The sequence below is a fragment of the Cloeon dipterum genome, chromosome 2 (genome assembly GCF_949628265.1).
Source record: "Cloeon dipterum chromosome 2, ieCloDipt1.1, whole genome shotgun sequence".
In the NCBI taxonomy this organism is placed as follows: Eukaryota; Metazoa; Arthropoda; class Insecta; order Ephemeroptera; family Baetidae; genus Cloeon; species Cloeon dipterum.
The window spans coordinates 31707926-31729759 of record NC_088787.1 but is presented as its reverse complement, the minus strand read 5'-3'; the positions used below and the strand labels follow the sequence as shown (position 1 = coordinate 31729759).

General features: G+C 40.8%; 4 protein-coding genes across 8 annotated transcripts; 2 read left to right on the top strand and 2 right to left on the bottom strand.

Moving 5' to 3' along the window:
- The first annotated feature begins 527 nt into the window (after positions 1 to 527).
- LOC135935220 (transcription initiation protein SPT3 homolog) lies at positions 528 to 2099 on the top strand. Its single transcript, XM_065477373.1, has 3 exons — positions 528 to 719; positions 781 to 1529; positions 1888 to 2099. Exons 1-3 carry the CDS (start codon positions 680 to 682, stop codon positions 2053 to 2055), a joined length of 957 nt encoding a protein of 318 aa, XP_065333445.1. The 5' UTR covers positions 528 to 679; the 3' UTR covers positions 2056 to 2099.
- An 8-nt stretch (positions 2100 to 2107) lies between these two features.
- LOC135935221 (plasma membrane ascorbate-dependent reductase CYBRD1) lies at positions 2108 to 7009 on the bottom strand. 3 transcript variants are annotated; one of them, XM_065477375.1, is made up of 5 exons: positions 6828 to 7009; positions 4272 to 4566; positions 2953 to 3161; positions 2744 to 2898; positions 2108 to 2691 (listed from the first exon to the last, which is right to left on the bottom strand). In XM_065477375.1, exons 2-5 carry the CDS (start codon positions 4489 to 4491, stop codon positions 2523 to 2525), a joined length of 753 nt encoding a protein of 250 aa, XP_065333447.1. In that variant the 5' UTR covers positions 4492 to 4566; positions 6828 to 7009; the 3' UTR covers positions 2108 to 2522. The 3 variants fall into 3 exon arrangements, with proteins under 3 accessions (XP_065333447.1, XP_065333448.1, XP_065333446.1); XM_065477376.1 differs by lacking the exon at positions 6828 to 7009 and adding an exon at positions 5170 to 5191; XM_065477374.1 differs by lacking the exon at positions 6828 to 7009 and adding an exon at positions 4630 to 4798.
- A 5623-nt stretch (positions 7010 to 12632) lies between these two features.
- LOC135936252 (protein Fer3-like) lies at positions 12633 to 14583 on the top strand. 2 transcript variants are annotated; one of them, XM_065479009.1, is made up of 3 exons: positions 12633 to 12817; positions 12899 to 13058; positions 14123 to 14583. In XM_065479009.1, exons 1-3 carry the CDS (start codon positions 12655 to 12657, stop codon positions 14523 to 14525), a joined length of 726 nt encoding a protein of 241 aa, XP_065335081.1. In that variant the 5' UTR covers positions 12633 to 12654; the 3' UTR covers positions 14526 to 14583. The 2 variants fall into 2 exon arrangements, with proteins under 2 accessions (XP_065335081.1, XP_065335079.1); XM_065479007.1 differs by having other exon boundaries at positions 12896 to 13058.
- A 2281-nt stretch (positions 14584 to 16864) lies between these two features.
- Positions 16865 to 21812, bottom strand: LOC135935682 (cyclin-L1). Of its 2 annotated transcripts, none has more exons than XM_065478189.1 (8): positions 21406 to 21812; positions 21087 to 21271; positions 18496 to 18616; positions 18371 to 18435; positions 17794 to 17998; positions 17556 to 17734; positions 17298 to 17495; positions 16865 to 17234 (listed from the first exon to the last, which is right to left on the bottom strand). In XM_065478189.1, the coding sequence occupies exons 1-8, from the start codon at positions 21655 to 21657 to the stop codon at positions 17084 to 17086; spliced, it is 1356 nt and encodes a 451-aa protein (XP_065334261.1). In that variant the 5' UTR covers positions 21658 to 21812; the 3' UTR covers positions 16865 to 17083. The 2 variants fall into 2 exon arrangements, with proteins under 2 accessions (XP_065334261.1, XP_065334260.1); XM_065478188.1 differs by having other exon boundaries at positions 17298 to 17498; positions 21406 to 21811.
- Positions 21813 to 21834: the final 22 nt, after the last annotated feature.

Genomic DNA, 21834 nt, shown 5'->3' with positions numbered 1-21834 from the left:
CTGGACTGGTATGTTTTCTTGTTTTGAAAGGGGTCAGGGAGGGAGTACACGCTCGATTCACACTAATCAACTAATCACTAATAATTTCCAACAAGCAGCAGCAGTGAGCTAGTAAATTTACGATAGGGTTTACCCCAAACCTGGAGCTCTCCGTTCTCCGGTCGACACCCGGAGGTTGGCAGCCCACATCAACATCAAGAGTCAGTGTGCCCCTCAGCAGAGGGGGAGTGACGAAACAAAGGCAAGAACCAATCACATGAGACTGCGAATGATCAGAGCATGACGCTTTGTGGAAAGAAAAGCAACTAACAAACAATAACACTGTATTCATGCACATGCACGTTGTTTGTGTCTAGAAGACGAATTTTCTGCCTTTACACATATTTCTGTCTAGCCATGCTCCTGAGGTACTACACGAACGAGAAGGGCGAACGCGTCTACACTCTCAAGGTGGGTTGCATTGCGTTCTAATAGGGGTAATTATGTAAATAAATTTTCATTCTTTGTACCATGCAGCAAACTGTGGTGATTAACGGCGAGGAAGTGCCTACAATTTCTGCTCATCCTGCCCGCTTCACCCCTGAAGACAAGTTCTCGGAGCAGAGGCTTTTGATCAAGAAGCGTTTCGGCGTGCTGCCGACGCAGAGCGATCCTATCATTTACTAAAATCAGCCAAATCATGAATCAAGCAGAAGGGAAAACGTACTATTTCGAGACAGGTCTGATTTTTTTCCAGCTTAGTTGAGAGATAGAATGTCTAAATAAAAATTTGTCTTGCAGAAATCCAAAGGATGATGTACGCGTGCGGTGACAGTCGGTCTCCACTGGTGGAGACGGCTCACCTGATCGAGGAGGTGGTGCACAGGCAGATGGTGCTGCTGCTGCTGAAGGCGCAGGATGTGGCCGAGCTGCGGGAGGCCAAGTACATCCGGCCGGAGGACATGCTCTTCCTGATGCGCAAAGACAAATACAAGCTGCGCAGGGCGGTCAAGTTTCTGTGTTTCAGCGACACTAAATGCAACATATACACCGATCTGGTGGGCAACATCGAGAAGAAGGTGGCGTCCTCGGGCAAGCGGCGGCAGCTGTGCAAAGACTTGCTGCTCTCGATGGACTTCACGGGCCAGCTGATGGCCTGGGTGGACAGCGATTTGGTCGTGGACGAAGTCAAGGAGGAGCGCATGCGGCGCGCCGACGAGATGACCAGCGCCATGAGCACCGACGACTACATCAACTACTCGCAGGCCAGGAGCGTCACCTTCACGCAGAGCAACAACAACAACACCCTCAAACTCAGGGAGTGGATCTTCAAGGACGGAAACTTCCTGGGCGACCAGTCGCAACCGCAGCTGCCGCTCGGCCACGGCGTGCACATGGAGCTGCTCGGATATCTCGCCCATGAAACGCTCTGCCAGCTCGTCGACTTTGCCTTGCACATTCGAAGGGACAGCACAGCCTCCATCACCAATCCCATGAACAGACTGCTGCCCCCCTCGCTCTACACTCCAATGACAATTTTCAAGCCCCACGTAAGTTTTTTTTCTAAATCTAATCCAAAGTTGGAAAAACATGTTATTGCACACTGAACAGTGAGAATTTTTTAAATCTGGTTATTTTGTGCAGATTTTGAGAGGGTATTAATTTTTAAATTAATAATTTGACTTTTCGAGGTCATGGTCAGGGGTTGAGACTCACCCCCTGCTTCCTGGGGGTTGGAATTTTTGAGTTAAATCAACTCTTACTCAGAACTGAGTGTTCTTGGAGTGTCTTTAAAAAAACCTGTTTCTGGACTTGATTTTATCGTATCTCCCTTCCTTTGGTGCTAGCTAGTACCAATGGTCAACACCGCCTTGGAAAACACGGAAATAATCTCGAATTGTGTTGTAGGATCCGAGATACGACGCACCGTCGAGCAGCAAGGTTGAATTCGTGCAGCCTCTGACCCCTCACGACATCAGGGAAGCCATCCGCAGGTTCTGCAACCCTATCACCCCGTTCAACAAATTCACCAGAGGATGCAAAATCTCCTCGGACCAAATTCTCTTCTGCTGTTAAATTGCATTTTTTCTTTCATAAATAAATCTTGATTCATAATAAAAGCGTGGCCTTTGTTATTTGTGCTGCAGACGTTACTTTAATAAGATATGGTTAACAATTTTTAGTTATCTTTTGACATTTAAGTCGCTTGGTGTAGCACCAACTTCAAATTGAGACTCTAGCTAAATGCAACACTTCACCAAGCGTTTGCAGGTCAATAGACACAGAAATTCCTGTTCAATTACAACATTTTGATAAATATGTATATACTCCCACAAAAATATTTCGAGACCTGCCACAGTCTTAATTTATTTCCATGAATTTAACGATTTTGCAATAACGCAAATAGAACCCTGATCTCGTCATCTCTCCTAAAATTAAAACTAAATCACAACAAAGTTAAAAAGGAAGGAGGGCGAACCGAATGCACCCATTTGGGTCGAGTTAGAGAGCTTGGTAAGCTCTCTAGGTCGAAGGAAGTGAGTTTATCCCAACTGTGACTCGGCCGTGAGGAGAGTCTCGTCCTCGGCCATCGGGACGCGCCTGTATCCGTGATTGGACACGACGAAGATGACGACGGCCGCGAACACGACCATCAGCGCGCCAATGCAGTTAATCAGCATGCCCTCGCCTGGCAATTCTTTGTAATTAGGCCTGAAAAATGAGGATTTAAATATGGCAATGAGGGGAAAATCAGTATAATTACAGAGCAAAAATGGCTTTTTCCAAGAGTCCCATGAGAGCAGCTGCGATAGCCAGTAGAAATCCAAGCATTCCAAAGTATCGGTGCACGGGCATCAGGGCAGTCCTGAGCGATTGTTTGGCGCCGGGGTACAGGAAGCTAGCGAATCCGACAACAAACTGCCAAGAATTTAAATTTAACAACAATATAGTTTTAAAGCGTTGATTCGAAACCTGGCAGCAGAAGAGGATGACGGCAGTGAGCCCAACCCAGCTGTGCAACGTGTACAGGTTCGGGATCGGAGGGTTGGCCAGGTTGTGCGAGTCGAAGACGGCGCACAGGCCGACAACCGTCAGCAGGAAGGTCGCCACGTGGCAGCACGCGTGCACCAGTTTCAGCTGTCTTTTCCGATGGTACCTCATGTACCGGAAAGTCATTATTCCTGCGAAATTATTTTTTGTATTTTTAGTGTCTGTTACGTAAATAAATAGAGTCATGCTTGGCTAAAATTCTTTTTCAATCAAAGGAAAATTAAAATTAATATTTTCAGTTCTAAATTCTAAAAATCATAGTGGCGTAGTTCGGTTTAGGCGCTGGGCAAAGAGAGCGGCCATATTGTGACTGCTCAGGATGCGACAATTTTTAAAGTAGATGTTCATTTTTATTTAATATGCAACAATTTAAACCAAACAATTAGCAAAGAATGATTCTCAGAATTCCTAGCTTAACGTTATCAAATTTTATTTATTTTAACATACAATGTCCTTTAAAGTGGAATGATACTGGGCAACAATTGAAAATTATTTAAATTGTTGGATGCCTTAAACAATTGACCGATAAACAATTTGTTCAACAATTTGCTATAATAAAAAAATGACCTTCCTACAGTAAAAATTCAAATTTTGCCAATTTTCTCCAAAATTTCGAGTGCTCGAACATATTTTCTTGGCATATTCCGATTCCTCTCGTCGAGATCTGTCCAACGGTGTTTGCCACTTATTGGGGAAACTCATGGTTTTGAAACTAAATCGGATTTCAAGTAAGGAGACAGCCATTTCCATTTGAAAAGCACGGTAACCTTCCAGCCAATTTTCTCAAAAAATTACAGCGATCTTTAGGTCAATTTAGGCTTTAACTGAATCCTAAGGGACGAGTTTATGCATTGGCAACAAGCATTTTCCAGGCTTTTCCAGTATCATTCCTCTTTAAAGTAAAGCTTTGTTTGCAGGGAGTTAATTGTTTGCAAAATTTGCAACAGTAAAATCAGGAATGAGGAACAGTTAAATTTAAAATTCTGACAAATTCCCTGAAAAATAATTTTTTGACTTGATTTCAATTCCTCTCGTAGCGATTTATTCAGGGGTGTGCTATATTTCCCTCGTGACGAAATAAATCGCAATATTACAATAAGGAGACAATTCTCGCCGGTTTTCTTTGGAGCAGAATTTCTCAGACATTTACTTTTTAGAGTATTTCAAGCAAACTAATACAAACGATTTTTAAAAAAGGTTCTTTAAATTGAAGTAAATTTGCGGAAAAAAATCGGATTTACCATTAGCGTAGATGAAGATCATGCCGAGAGACATTAGGACTGGGTGCCAATTGAACTCGAGCGCTGGGTTGGAGGACCACGCGAATCCGCCTCTGTAGTTGGACGTCCAGAGAACGACGAGCACCATGATCAGGGCGCCGAGTCCCTGAGCCAGCCAGTAGAAGAGTGAGAAGCCTTCGAGGTCCCTGGGGTCGGTGCCGACTGTCCCGCTGCTGTCCATCCTTCTTCCTGCAAAGCTCTCGCCGGTGCGGGTGTCCAAAATTTCCTCCTCGTCCTCTGAGCCGCTCCGGTTGATCTGAACAATGCACGCACATTAACAATTAAAATCAGAAAAATATTGTTGGAAATTGATATGCACCAGTAAGGGTTGCTCATGCTCAGCGTCTAAAAGGTTGTCCCCCATTTTTCCGCACTGCTTTTTCAGTAAATGTTTGAGCCAATTCCTTCTAGCCACCCATGACAAGCGGAAAAATATTGTCCGAATCGTGAAATAGCCCCGAAAATCAGGTACTCAGGTGTATGCTGATTGTGACTTGTGAGACGCGTGTGAGAATTCTGGCCGTGCGTGTTAGTTATTTGTTTACGTTTCTCGCTCGACCAGCTGGCAAGAAGAAGCGCCAAGCGCCTGCAGTGGGGCCAGTTAGGCAACCTGTTGGCCGTGGCCAAAATTTTGGTTGCATAACCGCAAGATGCATTGCGATAGATTGACACAAACTATTTGTTTAAGCTTCGATCGGCCGGTCTTATGCACCCTGAAGCAGCCCTTAGAACGTCCCGACCTAATGAGCCGCGTCCTCGCACAATTAATTACCAATGCCACATATGAGCGAGTGCATTTCGGAGAGTTACGTAATAGAGATTATATATTATACTTATTTTTAAAATAAGTCAAACTTACTTATTTTTTTCAGTCGGATCTCATTGGCAGGGATAATATCATACAACTCGTTGCTACGACGCTCAAATTGGGGTGTTATTAAAACCTTAGGTGAGCGAGCGGCGCTATGAACTGCCCTGATCCCTGATGCACTTTCTCGCTATAACGTTAGTCGAGGTCGAGAGGAGCGCTCTCAGAAATAGAAACGCGGGGAAGTTGTACATATATAAGGCTGCTGCAAAACTTGTTATTGATACATGTACCAGTTTAATTATGATTTTTGTTGTCTTTTTATATTGACTGAATGGTTTTAATGGTGTCAAGATAATCTGATGTAATTCACTAAAATCAGTAATAAAAAATATGTGACATTTCTGGAAATAACTACTTTTAAGTTGGTTCAATTTAAAAGTTAAGGTGCGCGTTTAACTCCTCTCGTCAGGCCCGATCGAATGAATACCAAACTTGAGGTCATCGGTCAAGGTCAAGGTTCACCAAGGCTCATTTTTAATCATTTCTGGGCGTTTTTTTTTGTATTTTGAAACCAACGCTAAACTTTGAAAATCCGAAACGCCCCTAAAAAGTGGTCTCAGGGTACGTGTGAACTTGCGTGAAAATTTCAAGGTGGTTTTCAGCTTCGTTTTCTAGAAATGAAAATTTGAATTTATAAATAAAAACAAATTTTTCGTATATTTATGAATTTTGTGAGCACCAAATCTCGGGTTCAAAGGGTCAGAAAGGTAAAAACTGCACACCGTTCGACTTGGCTTGACTTCCGCTGGTGAGCTGAATGGTTTTTGCGGTGCTAAAAGCAACCTACTTTCAACCCCACAGTCGAAAAGTGAATATTTTGAACTATTACGATTTTTTGTTCATTTTTATCTCACCTCATTTGGACGGTTTTAAGAGGTTGAAAATTTCATCATTTTTGCTCATTCAACCATTGGAACGACAGAAAAAAGTAATCAATCGCCTAGTCGAAAACTTAACAAGTGGAAAAATAATTTAAAAAGTCACGAGGTATTTGGATGTGTGGTTGGTTGGTGGCGACTGGAATTCTTCTCTGTGGTATTTCCTGTATTGTTCCACACAGGGACACCAGACGTAAATCGTTATAGACTCAATGGAAGAATGTATTTCCCAACAACTTAATTTTCCTCTCCAAAAAACCCACAAACAGATAAAAAATAAATATACTTTCCACTTTCCACTACAAACTACACCCAAGCATGACAAATTTAATAGTAAAAAAATCAATCATATACGCTATTTTATGTTTTCGCTGCATAATTTTGATGTTAATTGATACAGTTTTTTTGTCCCTTTTAAGGCTTGTGACGAGTGACAGATTTTATGCTAATGATGGTGTGCAATTAAATTATACGTCAATTTTGGTTAATGTTCTATATTAACGATATATCATTCAAGCAAATCTAGTGAGCACTAAAGCAACAGGCTACGAAGAAAAACAGGTTTAATAAGTGAATTAAATCTGCAATGTGCTGTACTTATTTTCCCAGTTGGCTATTATTGCGAATTGCGACGCCATGAATCTCGCCGCTATCAGCCGATATTTGTTTTGCCCTGCTTGCGGCTTCACACATTGATAAAAATATCTATCACACCGAATATCCCGGCAAAAAGCAAAAGCTGGAAATAAATTTGAAATTAAAAAATACCTCTAATGCAGTCGGAGTGGAACAAGTGTGTCAGCAGCAGCAGGGCGGACACCTGTGGCGGCCGATCGAGGATGTGGTCCACGTACAGCCGCCCGCCAGCAGTGCTCTGTATCACTCACGCAGAGGCAGAAGGCAGGTAGCCGGGCAGGAAGGCCCATCCGTTCGCCAATAGTGCGCGGAGAAGGGCGCACGCCCGCCGGTCACGTGGCACGAGTCGCGTCGCGCGGTGTCTGCGTGGCACGCGCGGCTATTGATCCGCAGGACGCGCGCGGTCGCCAGCCAGCCACAGCCAGCCTGACGTCAATCGCACCCTCCGCTGCCCCTGCCCCAGCCCCTGCGCTGGTAGGCAGCCACCACTGCAGATGGCTCTTCAATCCGCTTTCACACAATTTGTGGAAATAAACCAAACACATTCGAGATATCAACTAACAATTAGTTTGTAATTAAGGAAGTTGTTTAATTTAATATTCGAAATAGCTGATTATGATGGTTTTCACTCAAAGGTTATTGATAATTAATTCGGTATTTTTAAAAGAAAATAACAGCAAAATGATGAGATATTTATTAGACACCACAAGTGCACAACAACAGACATATACAACAATTAAAGTGGAATGATACTGGGCAACAATTGAAAACTATTTAAATTGTTGGATGCCTTAAACAATTGACCGATAAACAATTTGTTCAACAATTTGCAATAATAAAAAATGACCTTCCTACAGTAAAAATTCAAATTTTGCCAATTTTCTCCAAAATTTACAGTGCTTGAACATATTTTCTCGGCATATTATCCGATTCCTCTCGTCGAGATCGGTTCAACGGTGTATGCCACTTATTGGGGAAACTCTTGGTTTTGAAATTAAATCGGATTTCAAGTAAGGAGACAGCCATTACCATTTGAAAAGCACGGTAACTTTCCAGCCAATTTTCTCAAAAAATTACAGCGCTCCTTAGGTCAATTTAAGCTTTAACTGAATCCTAAGGGATGAGTTTATGCCTTGGCAACAAGCATTTTCCAGGCTTTTCCAGTATCATTCCTCTTTAAATCACAGGTTCATCGCTAGTTTTTGCTTTGGCGGCTTGGCACAGTGTCAAAGTGTTCTTATCAAATTCAAGAAAATGGTAAAAACTGATTGGTTTCTACAATAACAGCAAAATAAAATATTTTTGTTAAAATTCGGCCGTTCATCCAATCGTTGTCCACGACCCCTCATTGGACAGGTGTTTAATTCGAATTTTACCTTGGATACCCAAACTACCTTTTTCAGGGTAGCCTGACCTGAGATCCGCTACCAGACCGGGTTTTAATGATTTTTCACCTATTTGGGGACGATTTTGACCATTTCCTGTCACGCGCGACCTGAGATCTGGCCCCGTACCGTTTTTCTGCGGTTTAACCGGCGCCGTCTCTTATATTTGATTCTTAAAATTTGGTCAATTTCGCCGCCTCGATGGAAGGTTGCCCGAAGGGCCTAAGGGGCGCAAGCCACTTGTATTAGATCAGAATATATTTTTAAAAAAAAATTGAATTAGAAAAATGAAATTTGGATTTTGGTTTTTAAGATGGGCTCTTAAATTGTTTCGTGACATTTGTGAACTTGTGTGGCCATTTTTGATTCGTATTATTTTTAGTTTCTAAGAAATTAAACTGCAAACCCCGAAGAATCACGATTGTTTTCAACATTTCATTTTTCACACGGATATTTGCACCTCCAAATAGTCCATATCTCGGGTTCTAAGAGTCAGAATGTCAGAATTACAAAAACTGCACGCCGTTCGAATCGTCTCAACCTTCCCTAGACAGCCGATGGATTTTGGAGGTGGAGATGATCGACGACTTAACCCCAAATTTGCCTCTTTTCTTCCCCCGTAACAAAAACATACTAGTCTAAATTCGATCAAATATCTGCTTCTAATATTTTTATTTTTATTTTTACCTCTATGTAAAGGGTATAAGAGGTAATTAGGGTTTTCTAGCATTGCTGCACAGCCACAGGAGCTACAGGAGGCCGGAAAATTTATAAAGCCGAATTTCTTTTGCACTTAATTTACATATAAAATAGTTTTAGAATTCATATATATTTAAATTTAGAAATAAGGTATGGGGAGGTAATTTTGATTTTTTTTTTAGATTAAGCATTCTTGTAGTATAGTACAGTTTTGCTATTAATATTGTGGCAGGAATTTGAAAGGGGTGATGAAGGATAAGCACTCGCTAAACCCTTTGGCTGGTCAGGGTAGGTCGAGACGAGTCTAACCGTGGGTAGTTTTTGCAATTCTGATAGTTATAACTCGAGATTTGGAGTTGTAAATATTTGAAAAGTAAAACAAATTCGTGTTTTTCGGAGTCTCGAAAAAATCAAAAAGGAATTTTTAAAACAAAATTGGTCACCAGTCTGAAATTTCCACACAAGGCTTGTTTAACTATATTTATTTGCATATATACAACGGTACAGAAATAGAAGTTCCTATCCGCATATTTACAAATTTTAATACTTTTATTTTATTGAATTACATTTTTATAAAATATGTATATTTTATTAAATTAACATTACAATACATACAACTCAGAATGCCTTTGATTTCAATTTGATTTTTGACTTTTTCTGTTTCCAGGAGGTGCACAAGTGCAACATCAGACACTGCGTGCCTTCGCGAGAGCTTTAATAAATTCGGAAAAATTGATATATTGCGAGAGACAAGGGGAGGGCCAGCGCAATTAGAGCCATGTGCAGCCCCTCATTACCCCGAAATCTGAGCAAGGGGCGTGAGGCTGGAACGAATTCTCCCGCACGCAGAAAATTTCAATTCACTGCGCGCATCTCGCTCCCTTTTTGTCAGCCGGCGCGCGTCACCACTTCATTGAATTGGTATAAGTCGCGCGTGTGTGGACACTTCGGATTAAAAATAAGCGCTACACGCGAAATTGACTCTCGTGAGAGTCAATTTTAATCCGCTCACCGCGGCATTTAAACAAATCGCATGGAATTAAAAAGGATAACATTTTGTGACATCACGCCCTTGATTTTTCATCTTTCTTCTCACAAGTATCATGTTTCGAAAGTTCTTATTATTTAAACAAATCTACTTTTATTTCGAACTATGGATAGTTTCAGAAAACATAGATTATAAAGAATGAAACCTCTTTTTGAAAAGAAACCTTGTATTTTATTTCATATTTTTAAATTGATTTGAATTTGAATAGATTTAATTTTCATGAATCAAAATGCATCTCAGAATTAAATTTCTTTAAAGGCCCCCTGGAGGGAACGAATGACACCATTTTTATTGCATAAAATAATTGTTGTCTTGTATAATTGTGAGGGAATAAATGTTTTTATAATTGATAAAACCTGGCGCCAATTCAATCCATTGTTTAAAAAAATGGTGGCAATCGTTCAATTCTGGGGGCCTTTAAAAAAGCACATATTTTATAGCTAATGGTTTTATCATTCAAATCTTTTTTGAAAATTTCTTTTGGATGCTTAAGAAAAGTTTGAAATTCATTTTATTGGTCCAAAATCGACCCTGCAAATGCAAAGAGATTTATTTTGTATTATTGTATTTTTCCATGGGCGATCGCGGTGCACCTGCAGTGCACAGCTGCTTTTCTGCCGCCGTCAATAATCTGGACAAAGGACAAATAAATGTCGCGAGCGGAGGGGTGACTGCTCGCCGTGCAGACCGATTTTGACTTAATTACACGCGCAAACCGAATTATGGAAATGCGAACGCCGGGGCAGAGGAGCAACAACTTTCCCTCGTGAGTGACATTTAATATCTAGTCCTGCGCTTAGAACGAGCGCAGCTGCAGCTGTGTTTTGACAATGCGCTTTTTCACGCCGATTAGCGCATTAGAGAACAATATTTTGACCCCATTCATTCGCATACGCGGAAAATCGTCGCGGGGAACTGCAGAAAATTCAATTTCCATTCCATCTATAGCGGTTTTGATTGATTGCGAAACGTAATTAACTCATTTTCTGACAGACCAGGACCAATGCGACAGTGTCTGCGGTTCACGTCATATTGGATAATTATTACAATTCCTATACTTTTTGGACTAGACCTAGGACTAGAAGAATAAGCAATACTAAAAAATTTAAAAAGTATTTTTGTAACAGTTAATTTTGTCTCGCAATAAAGTGAACTTTAAATAGAATTTAAATTGTTTTTTCTCATTTATATCTAGAAATTCCTCTCAAATGAACAACATTTTTGGAGATTCTGATGCTGGAGCGACATCAACATATCCCAGTATTAAAGGTTTGAATAACACAATTAAAAAAAGAAGAAGAAAAATGATTCTTAGAAACAAAATTTAATTCAAGTTCGTGTGTTTCCACTCTTATTTAAAATTCTTGATCAAAACGTAATTAAAAATAAATAGATAAATACAAAAATTCTGCAGGTTAAAAATCAGCAATCTGAAATTTCAAAGTGTTCGTGTAGAATATTTGTGTATCGATTCGGCAACTTGGTCCAAAATATGCCTTTGCAAAAATATTGAGCTTGCCATGCAAGGGAGCCCGTTGACACCTGCAATGGTTGCGATTGGCCGGGGTGGCACCCCCTGTCTCCAATCCAGAGTGCAAACCCTCGCAATACGCCACACCCCTAGTTCGGAGCAAGGGTGCTCGCTCTCGCACTGCCGCACTTGTCTCCGCCGCCAAATCAACCTGCAAACTGAACCGCGCCGTACTCCCCATCCCGACAGAGGTATTTATACTTGATTTTTAGCTATTTTAAAATTTTAGAGATTTTACTGAATGCAAAATTGTTTTAAAAGGGATTTTTTTTATCTAATCAACAATTCTAGAATTTGCTCGCCTCCTCTGTTGCAATATTCCATCGCAGATATTTGTAGATGAATCCCAGTTTTAACAACCTTTAAAGTGACAACTTGATAAGCAATGTTTTGTTTGCATGATGACTGCTGACATGAAACTACTTGAATCTAAATTATAATTAGTGCTGTGAAATTTAGACGATATACATTTTTTTCTGAGCTTCCAATCGTTACGCGGGACCATCCAATGAGCATGCACGAATATTGCAATTTTAAGCCATTAGAATCATACTTAAAACCTGCGAAACCCGTCTAAAGCATATAAAAAGAGTTTAAAACCATCTAAATTTACTCAAAATCTGTAGATAAGTGCATGATTTTGCTTCGCTAATATAAATTTTCGCCATTTTTAATTTTTAAGGAAATTTGTGAGGCAAAGAGAATACAAATGGTGCTCTTCTTTTTGTCACCGTTTTCAGTGGGTTGGTTGGGTGCCAATTCATGCGTCCTTTCAACGGTCCCCCTATCCTACCCTTCAACACTATCTTAATTCAACTTTAACTGAAAAATATGAAATATTGCATTTATTTTAAAGATCCTTATTTTTTTGCAATATACTGCACTTTGATTTCTTTACATTTTATTCATAGGAATGTTCGAAGGGTTGTTTGAGGGAACAATTGGAATAACTTCAGACTCGAGTCCCTGCCAGTAAAGGATTAAAATGATCCACTGTATAATTTAGCTTAACAATATCTATTTCAAAACGTACATTTTTTCGTGCTCTTGGACCATCCCTGCTCGTAAAGAAAATGACATTTATAACAACGTTTCAGCAAGAACATTGGTAAAATGCAAAATTGTAGCTGAATAACGTTAAATTGGGCTAAAATCGTGTCTATAAAACCGTCTTCTTTGCACCAAACAACAGTAAAAAAGTTAACCATTTCCCGTAATAAACGTCTCATTTTCTCAGCCCTAATTAAATTTTGTAAAATTTCAGATTAAAAAAACCTCCACCGACACACTGGGACAATGTCGGGGGTTGTACAGCAAGCGGCTGCAGACTCGCTTTGGGAGCTGAATTCGGAGCTGAACTACGCCGAGCAGCTCGCCTACCACGGGGCTGTCGCGGCAGCAGCGGCCGCCGCCGCCGCGATTTCCGCGCCCGGAGACCCACCAAACACAGCACCCTCAGGTACGAAACTAAAAATTTAAAATCCTGACCGCACAATCTTGTTTGTCTACCTGGGTTTCATTTTTCGAAATTGCAAAGCAGGAGGCAACCAATCTTATGGGAGTAGCGTGTGGGGCGAATCTCTTCCGATGGCGCACCCGCACCACCAGTTCCACCATCACCACCAAGCCCCACACCCTAGTCTTCACAGCTTGCCATGTGATATTTGGGGAAGAGCCGTCAACACACCCTCAACGCCCAGGTAATAATTTATCGATGTACTTTTTACTATCGAAAACTTAGTTTTAAAGTGTTGTATTTCGAAGAGAATAATCAACGTTTTTTCAGGCATTCATTTCCAACAAAAACTGCTTGAAATTTGACCCTTCAGCATTTTTCTGGAAAAAACTACCTTTTTCAACAATTTTATGAGAGCGTCTTATTTTTCAGTAGAGAATTTTCAGTGGCATGAGCCAAGTCCAGAAAATAGTGTATTGTTGTGGCAGGGGTCTGAAGATCTCGAAAAATGTATTAACTGAAACTAGACCCTATTTAACCTAAAAAAAAACACTTTTCCACAGTTGCGGGTTTTACCGGTTTTGTCGAATTGTACAATTAAACGTGTTTAGGGTGCAAACAGAGGGTGTAATAAGGACAAAACCTTCGATCGGCTATCTATAGAGGAGGTCTAGTTTTTGAAAATCCGATCATTTGACGCTGAGATTTGGGCGTATCAACAATTTTCACATTTTTTAGTTTTTTTTTTTTAAATACAAAAATCAGGCAAAATGCCATTCCAAATTTTGACTTCACCGAACTAAATAATTTATTCCGCTCTTAAATATGGCAATCTCAGAAACTAAAAATTTCAAGATGTACATTTTCAAATTGGAGTTCCATTTTACTGACCTTAATTTTATGTCCATTGATCTTAGCACTTTGATATCAACAGAAAAGAACCAAAAACTCAACATACCAAACATAAACAGTTTATTTAATAAAAAAAACAGCAAAAAAAGTTTCTTCTTGCCTAAATTGATCGCATTTTGTTTTATTTTCTTTTTGGCTCCCTTAAATAAGATGAGAAAACGTCTAATTTGCAATAAACTCGGATCTTTGTATAGCTGAAAATAGTAAAAACTGACTGAACAGAAGAGGAAAACAATATTTTGGGTTGGAAATTCACGACTATATATAAATAGACTGCTTTTCTCTTAATTTAGCAATATTTACAAATAAAAAATCTGATTTTTAGTGTGGCTAATCGGAGGCTCGTCTATATATATTTATTATGAAAATTCTGATTAATTGTCTAACTTTGGTCAGGTACGGCGGCAGATCGTGCACAACCAGTTCGAGTTCGTCGGCGGCCAACAACGCGTCGCACCCGACGTCAAAGAAGACGCGGCGCCGAGTGGCGACGATGGCGCAGCGGCGCGCGGCCAACATCCGCGAGCGGCGCCGCATGTTCAACCTGAACGAGGCGTTCGACAAGCTGCGCCGAAAGGTGCCCACCTTCGCCTACGAAAAGAGGCTGTCGCGGATCGAGACGCTGCGCCTGGCCATCACCTACATCTCCTTCATGGGCGAACTGCTGTCGGGAAAGTCGACCGGCTCGGACAGCGTCTCCTCGGCCTCTGGGCCCCCGGGGCCGCCGATTTTGGGCCACGCCTCCGCATTGCACTGTGCAGAGTACATCCCCTACAGTCTGCCGCCACTTGCTTCATAGGAGCAATGACCATTTTCTCAGGCAACAAATCAATCTAGTCTTCCTGCTTCATTTGTCGTGTAATAATTAAATGTTTCAATGCGAGAAAGGTGTTGTTTGTATAAAATAGACAGTTTTCTTAGTCAATTAAAATATTGTAAATTCAAATTTGAGTTTTTTCTTGTTTATAAAAATTAAATTTTAGTTGGAAATTAGTATTTAATCCAATTAAAGTCTTTTTCACCACTATTCGATAGTGTTTGATAAAAAGAATGACATATTTTTAAGGAAAAGTTGCCATTATAGCTATGCGGTTCGCTATGGATATTATGTATATAATTTAAAATTCTAAAAATTTAAGTGCCGTAACTTCTTGTAAAGTGACCCAATTGTTTTTTGGAATTTGCTCAGCGATAATTATACGAATCGAAGGATGTACCACTCTTTGGCAGAAAGGAAACGGCTTGGATAAAAAATTTTTAAATTAGTTTTCATGAAACGAAAATTAGTCACTATTTTTATTTTTTTTTATTGCTGATCAACGCTTGTCAATTTAAAAAACACCTTCTCACGGAAATTGGGGAGAAGAGGATATCTAACAGAGGATAATTATGTAAAAAATTTCATTACCTTTTCATACTTTTCAAAAAAATTGCTCTCGCTTCCAGCCGCTGAATTATAAAGCCAAACTCGTGCCCCTTTTCTAATTTGTTCATGAATAAGATAAAAAAAACGTATCAATTTTTAAGACTTTATAGTCTTATTTATTTATAGCCTACAGTAGATATTTCGTCGACCAAATTCGAAATTTGGATATCTTTGTACAAAAAATAATTTAAAACTCTATAGGATGAAAGTTGGAAAAAATGAATTTTGTACTTATTGCAAGTTCGCAAGAATGTTTAGTGTGCGACTTTGACTGGGGAAATATTAAAAATTGCTCTCGTTAATTTATCGCTTGAGATATAATAGTTTCAATCTTTCTTAGCTGACTGCCAGGTTATGTGGTTCAATTTTTTGTCACTGAAAATCAATTTTATCTATACTTATTTTTAATTGAGTTTATTTCTTCCGGGAAAAATACGAAGATTTTTAGTTAAATTATTATTAAGAAATTTTACAATAGCTTTTCTGCTCCCAAACAAGCAAAAAAATATGGCAGGTTAGGTTAGCAAAAAGTCGAAAAAGTGTGCAGTAAAATTAATATCACTCGTTCTCGTATCGCGAAGCGGCTGTTATGGCCTCGGGGCAGCAGTACTTGACCTTCATAAAAAAATTCATGTGTATTAAGCTGCAGAAAATCACCGATCGCTGAAAACATCTCCGACTGCAAACGAAAAGAGAAAAACGAGCAACGCGAATCTCCCTGTGATATAAATTCCTTCAATATTAAGTCCAAATAAAGTTCCATAAAACTATGTGAGCTAATTTCAATGAGTGAAAAACAGCTTTCAACATCATACAGATAATTCCAGAAGGGAAACTAGAAATTTCGTGTAGGTTAGGCCTTCTAACCGTCGGTTAATTGAAATGGCAGTCTTCCATTGAAAAAAGCTTAAGATTTTATCAAAATGAAAAGATAAATTTTAATTCTACTGATTATACAATAATGACTACTCAAACGAGCAACTGAATCAAGCAAGGAAGGCCAACGCAAGTAAAGAAAACGTGAATTGTTGATTTTATTTTAAATTTCTCGACTTTTTAGCGCTCATCCATGCTCACGGGAGTAGCTATATATTGTAAGAATTATGCGTTCTGAATATTTTCAAATGCCAGCACAAACACTGACACGAAAATTGTAGTTCTCTCGCAGTCAAAGACCGATTTTTCTCATCTCAATTTATCTTAACTGAGCTGGTATTTAAATATTAATGGCCATTTTCTTCAAAAAGCAGTAAATCGCTTCAAACGGAAATCAACAGTTTTGCCAAAATCTGATTAGATTCCTTGTGAACTGCGCCCTGGGCAAGAAGAAAATATGAATTTCAAACGTGTCGTAGGGTTAAATCAGAGGCTTTTCCTGCAACAGCTTCAGAACAAAACATGTTGTGCCTCTGGCGAAAATCAACGTTGTAGTTCCCACTTTCATGCACTGTCTAATGCACCGATTTTAGACAATCAGCGGCCACTTCAGTCCTCAGATAGCTTAAGCGATGAGTACTAGAGAAGGGAAAATTTCCACTGCAACTATTTTATTTGGCTGAAGGTCATGGATCAAAAAATATTATTTTAAATATGCTCCTTAAAATGAAGCTCATTTTGAACGTTTGGTACGAAATTCGTGAAGACAATAGGCGTAATCCACCTTGGTTTCCCTGTCAAATTCTTTTTTGAGGATAAATGAAACACCACAGAGATGACGGTTAAGGCTGTATTTACAAATTTAAAACTCCTATTCCGTACAGCAAATTGAATTGAAAATTTAGAATTTTAATCGAGTGTGTGTGAAGAAAGCCTAAGTACAACAACTGTATGGAGAACCGGATTGAAAAGGTGTGAGTACTTTTCCATTTATTTAAAATAGATCTGCGTTTTAAAAATAAATCTGTGGATGAAAAAGCCCGCTTTTCCCATGGCTAGCGCCTGATCTCCTTCCTCTTGCGGCTGGCGTCATCCCTGTACTTGTGCTTCTTGCTCTTCTCGTGGTATTTGTAGCGGTCGTAGGAACGTGAACGAGATCTGTCTCTCCTGTCTCTGGAGCGCGACCTGGAGCGGTAGCGTTTCTCCCTGTGAGCAAAATCAAAGGTTAGCCCGCGATCAAAACGCTCGTTGGCGCAAAATGGTTCTCACCTGGACTTGTGGCTGCGTTTGTAGTCTGGCGAGTGCGGCGGCGAGATGCTGCCGTTGCGACTCTTCAGCTTTTTCCTGCCGCGGTCCCGCGAGCGGGAGCGCGAGCGCGACAATGACGTCGAACTCTGCCGGTGCTTCTTGCTGCTTTTCGACTTGTGCTTGTGCGGACTGGGCGTGTCGCTGCGACGCGTTTCTTTACTTCTAAGGCAAAGCGAGTCAGGAATATTGGGTGCTTTGCAAGAATCGCCTTTAGGGTACCTAGGAGACACCTCGGGAATGGGTTTTTTCACGGCCGGCGTTGACGGGCTTAAGCTGTTTTGAGCTGGCGTGTTGTTGGCAGAGTTGAGCAGGCCGGCCAGCTTCCTCTGCCTGGCCCTCTCCTCCTGGTACTTGGTCTGCAGCTCCACCACGATTCTCTCCAACTTGTCCGCGTTGGCCTGAGCAATTGAATCAAATAATTAGTGCCAAACAGAAACAGAGTGTTTTTTATTTCTACCTTTGGTCGGTTGTACAGTCGCAGGATGGAATAGCAAATCTCCAAAAGATCGTCCTCTTTGGCGCCGAAGAGCGAGTACCACGGCGGCTCTTTCAACATGGGAATTTTCAGTTTCTTGGCTGAGAGGTAGACGCAGGCGCAGGCGATTGTTTCCGGGTCGTATCTCACGAAGACGTTTGTCCTCAGCGAATCATTCATGTAGTTCCTGTTCAAAAATTTTTAGAAATTAGGGTTGCTAAAAAACAGCACGTTTGAAAAATTGCAGTGCCATGATACAATCGTTTTTTATCATTTCTACCAGTTTCTTACAGGCACTTAAGTTTTCAATAATTTTCTGTGCTGATGTCCTGACTTCAAAAATTTTCAGGCTGAATTTGGAAATTTTATTGAAAAATCTACATAAAAGCGGATAGTTTTCCCAAACTGACCGCTAATTTTAGATTTTCACGTGAAAAAAATAAAAGATATTCATTTCTTGCCAAGAAATTGGTTAAAAATTTAGTGGTAAAACCGAAGGTAAAAAACCGGGTGGTAAGCAAATGCAACCCTGAGGAATTATAACAAAATTTGCACTGACCAAGAACACTGCATGAACTCCTCGTTTTTCTCAAAGCCCAGCATTTGGAGGTATATCACGATAATCTGCAATATAAATTTAAACATATTATTTAAAAGAAATTATATAGTTAGGCGAGCAAAGACCTTGTGAGGATGTTTGACGTGGACGCAAAAGCCCAGCTCCTTCAAAACTCTCCTCTCAGCCTTAATAACTTGTATTTTCAGCGTGCTGTAGATCTGGTCCAAGACGACGGGCGCGATCGGTCTGCAACAGACAATTTTAGGGTAAAACACCCACCCCAGGCTGGCTGTGTTGCACTCCACTCCACTTAGGACTAGTAGCAAGAAGGAAGGAAATAAGAAAACGAGGCCACCCCATGTCACATCCCAAACAAAACCCTTCAGTTTGAATTCTAGCTGTCTTGAGCAGGTCGGCGCGCAGCTTCCATAACCAAAACATTTTCTATCTGACCACCACGCACGCTATTAGAGCCAGTCCTCGTTTCTCAGCCGTGCTTGCCTATTCTAGGATCTGAAACGAAGCTCAGACTGGCATTAGCGAGCCGACTTTTGTGAAGCAACATCCGGGCGGGAGTTGGGAGGGACGGAAGCAAAAGGAAATCACTACAACCAATTCAGCTTCAAAAACAAGGCTTTTCTCGTACAAATAATTTCTCTATTTAGCTGGACAGACAATTCAGTAGAGCATTGCGTGACACATCAATTTATGCACATATCTATACTGCGCAAAATTGGATTCGTAGCAAGGTGTACACGGAAGTGTCACATTGATATCATAAATAAATTACCGTCTCAATGTTTAACCGACAAGGTCGGAGAGTAAATTGCTGCTCCTGGCAACAAGGAAACAACACAATGTCCGGTTTTTATTTCAACAATGCAACATTCTTCGAGTTGATCAAGAGTGCAATTTTGAGGATTTCTTTCAAATCTGACGGGGAAACTGTTAAGATTCAACGTTTTAGTTTTTGGCGAGGTTCATGTATCCTTTCTTAATGGTGGAAATTTTTGATCCAATGATTTCAGTCACTTTTAAAGATTTGAAGAACACGGCTCATAATGTTATATCAGTTGGTTGGCAGACAATGTTAAAAAAATGAGATGAGTCGATATTAGACGTTCTGATATTTCACGCAAGGGATTTGAAAGTTTGAAATTGTTCATTGAAGAGAAAACAACTAAAAATATTCTGCAAGCGGGTGAAATTTCTAGAGGTCTCAGCCGGCAAATTTTGGTTCACATGGGCAACCGTCAGTGAAAAATTAAAAAGTGGAGGAGAAAAATTATCTTCCGGTTGAGCACTAAACTTCATGGTTAAAACATTGTCAGCTGCTGGTAAAAATAGCCAGCCGCAGGGAAAAAAATTCGGCTGAGCCAGTCCCGCCAGCCACCAGATTAAATCACGCAGCTGAGACCTCAAGAAATTTCCTATTTATTACCTGTTGACAAACAGTTAAATTGAAAATTAAAAAGAATTGGTTTCATAGTGACAAAACTTCATCTCATACAGTTAACGAGCTGTTTTCCCACATTTCTTGGCAAAATGTCTAAAATTAGAGGATTTTTCCGGAAAGCCACCAGCAAAAAGATTTTAAAGCCTTGGTCGCCTCTGAAAAGCTCCATCAAACAAGGCCAAAAACTCAAACGTCGAATCCTGATATTCTCCTCGAAAGCCATGAGCTGTCTGTATTCCTCCTTGTTAGCTGACAGGCAGCTCCTCTAGCTCATTAAATGAATTTTAGTCTCCAGCCAGTAGAGATACAAGCAGTTACCAAGGAAGCAAGTTATTTGGTCGCCATCAAGGAAACGAACGAGTCTGCTGCCGAGTTGTGGGTGAGCAAGGGCCGCCACCCTGTGAACAAAGCCTCGATGCTTGTGCTTGCTTGCCTCAACAGTAAAAATGATTAAGTTTTGCCAGGCGAAAAGAAGCTGAGAGCGGCCTGAACCCTGAACGTTACCTTGTCGCAACCTTTGGTTGAAGTGATCGGAGGGGAAAGAGGGCAGGCGAGTTGGGGACCGAACCGTGAAAATTGCGGACGGATGGGCGGGCGGGCGGCTGCACCTTCACACGCGCTAGTCGAGAGCGGTGAGAGGAGGAGGAGGCTAAACACCCACCCACACATTGCTGATTGTTGGTGGTGGTCTAGGAGGACACACACACAATCTGGTGGTGCGCTTGCAGGTGGGGCTCAGAGCCCTCGACCTTTTGTCACAATCAATTGAGGGGCCATCTGTGGAGAGTAAGTAAAAAACGCTTTGAGCAAGAATTCCTTTCAAAAGGGTTAAGTAAGGGCTCATCAGCATTGGAGGCGCCACTTTCTTTCGATTTTGTTTTTAATCTCAGTTAGCGAGCGCGGCGCATCCAATCCTGATTTCAATTTCTGTTTGTGCGTGTGTGTGTGTGTTGGGGGAGCTAAAATTGCAGGAAGATTTTGTTATTAGTAGAAAAAAAGAAAACACGAGTCTTCAGTTCAGTGGAGATGTCTCCTCCTTACCACTTTAAGAGCGTTTTTGACTTATTGCTTCCAAACTTTGATATCAATCAATCAATCAATCACTAAGATATAGATAATTATTTACTAAGAGCAAACTTAAAGAGTGAGATGGAGGGTTAACCGTCAGCCCTTCGCTCGGCAAAATTTTAGCCTCCAACAGGCAGAAAGGGCTTTCGCTATTAACCCTCCGAGTCTAATAAAATGGAAAGCGTGACTTACTTTCCAGAATCCACTTGTTTGATGTGGCTGAAGACGTTGATGGCATCTCGGACCCTTCGAGGCGCTTCTTCTATTTTAGAGGCCAAGCAAAGACAGCCCATGGCGAATATCTCCATTGGATGGCGCACGAAGGACTTTGAGTAGTAAAATCGCTGGAACAGCACCTGAGCCGTGGCCATTGCGACCTGAAACGTTTTACCACATCAATAATACGTACCTTTGAGCAAAATTTACAAAAACAAATAATATTATTTCCTGCCAATATGTAGGATACAATTAAAGTTCAAGGCCAACGCCGTAATTATCATACACACATTACCTGGGGCAACTTGAGCAACATGCCAGCGGTCTGGATGAGTTCACAGCCAATTATGCGAAGATCAATTTCCACCTCCTTGTCAAGGCCATCCAACTCGGATGGCGTCGGCGACAATTTTTCCTCTGGCAGGAGGCAGTTTGTCAGTTGCAACGATATCTTGCCGTAAGCTTGGGGTGGTTGAGTGGCTGCTGTGGCCTGCTGTGCGCCTTTCATCGGCGTCATGCCGTTCAAATCACCAACAGCAGCCGACATCTTCCTCTCGGATCGATCTTCTACACACCCATGAATCAATTAGACAATATACAGAAGAAATTCAGCAAAAATTCGCTGCTGCACAAGCTGAATTCAGGATATGGTTAGCTTTGTCGACTTTCCTTGTACCATCAGTTATAAATATGGCGGACGGTGGATGGACACTCTTGGTTGCGA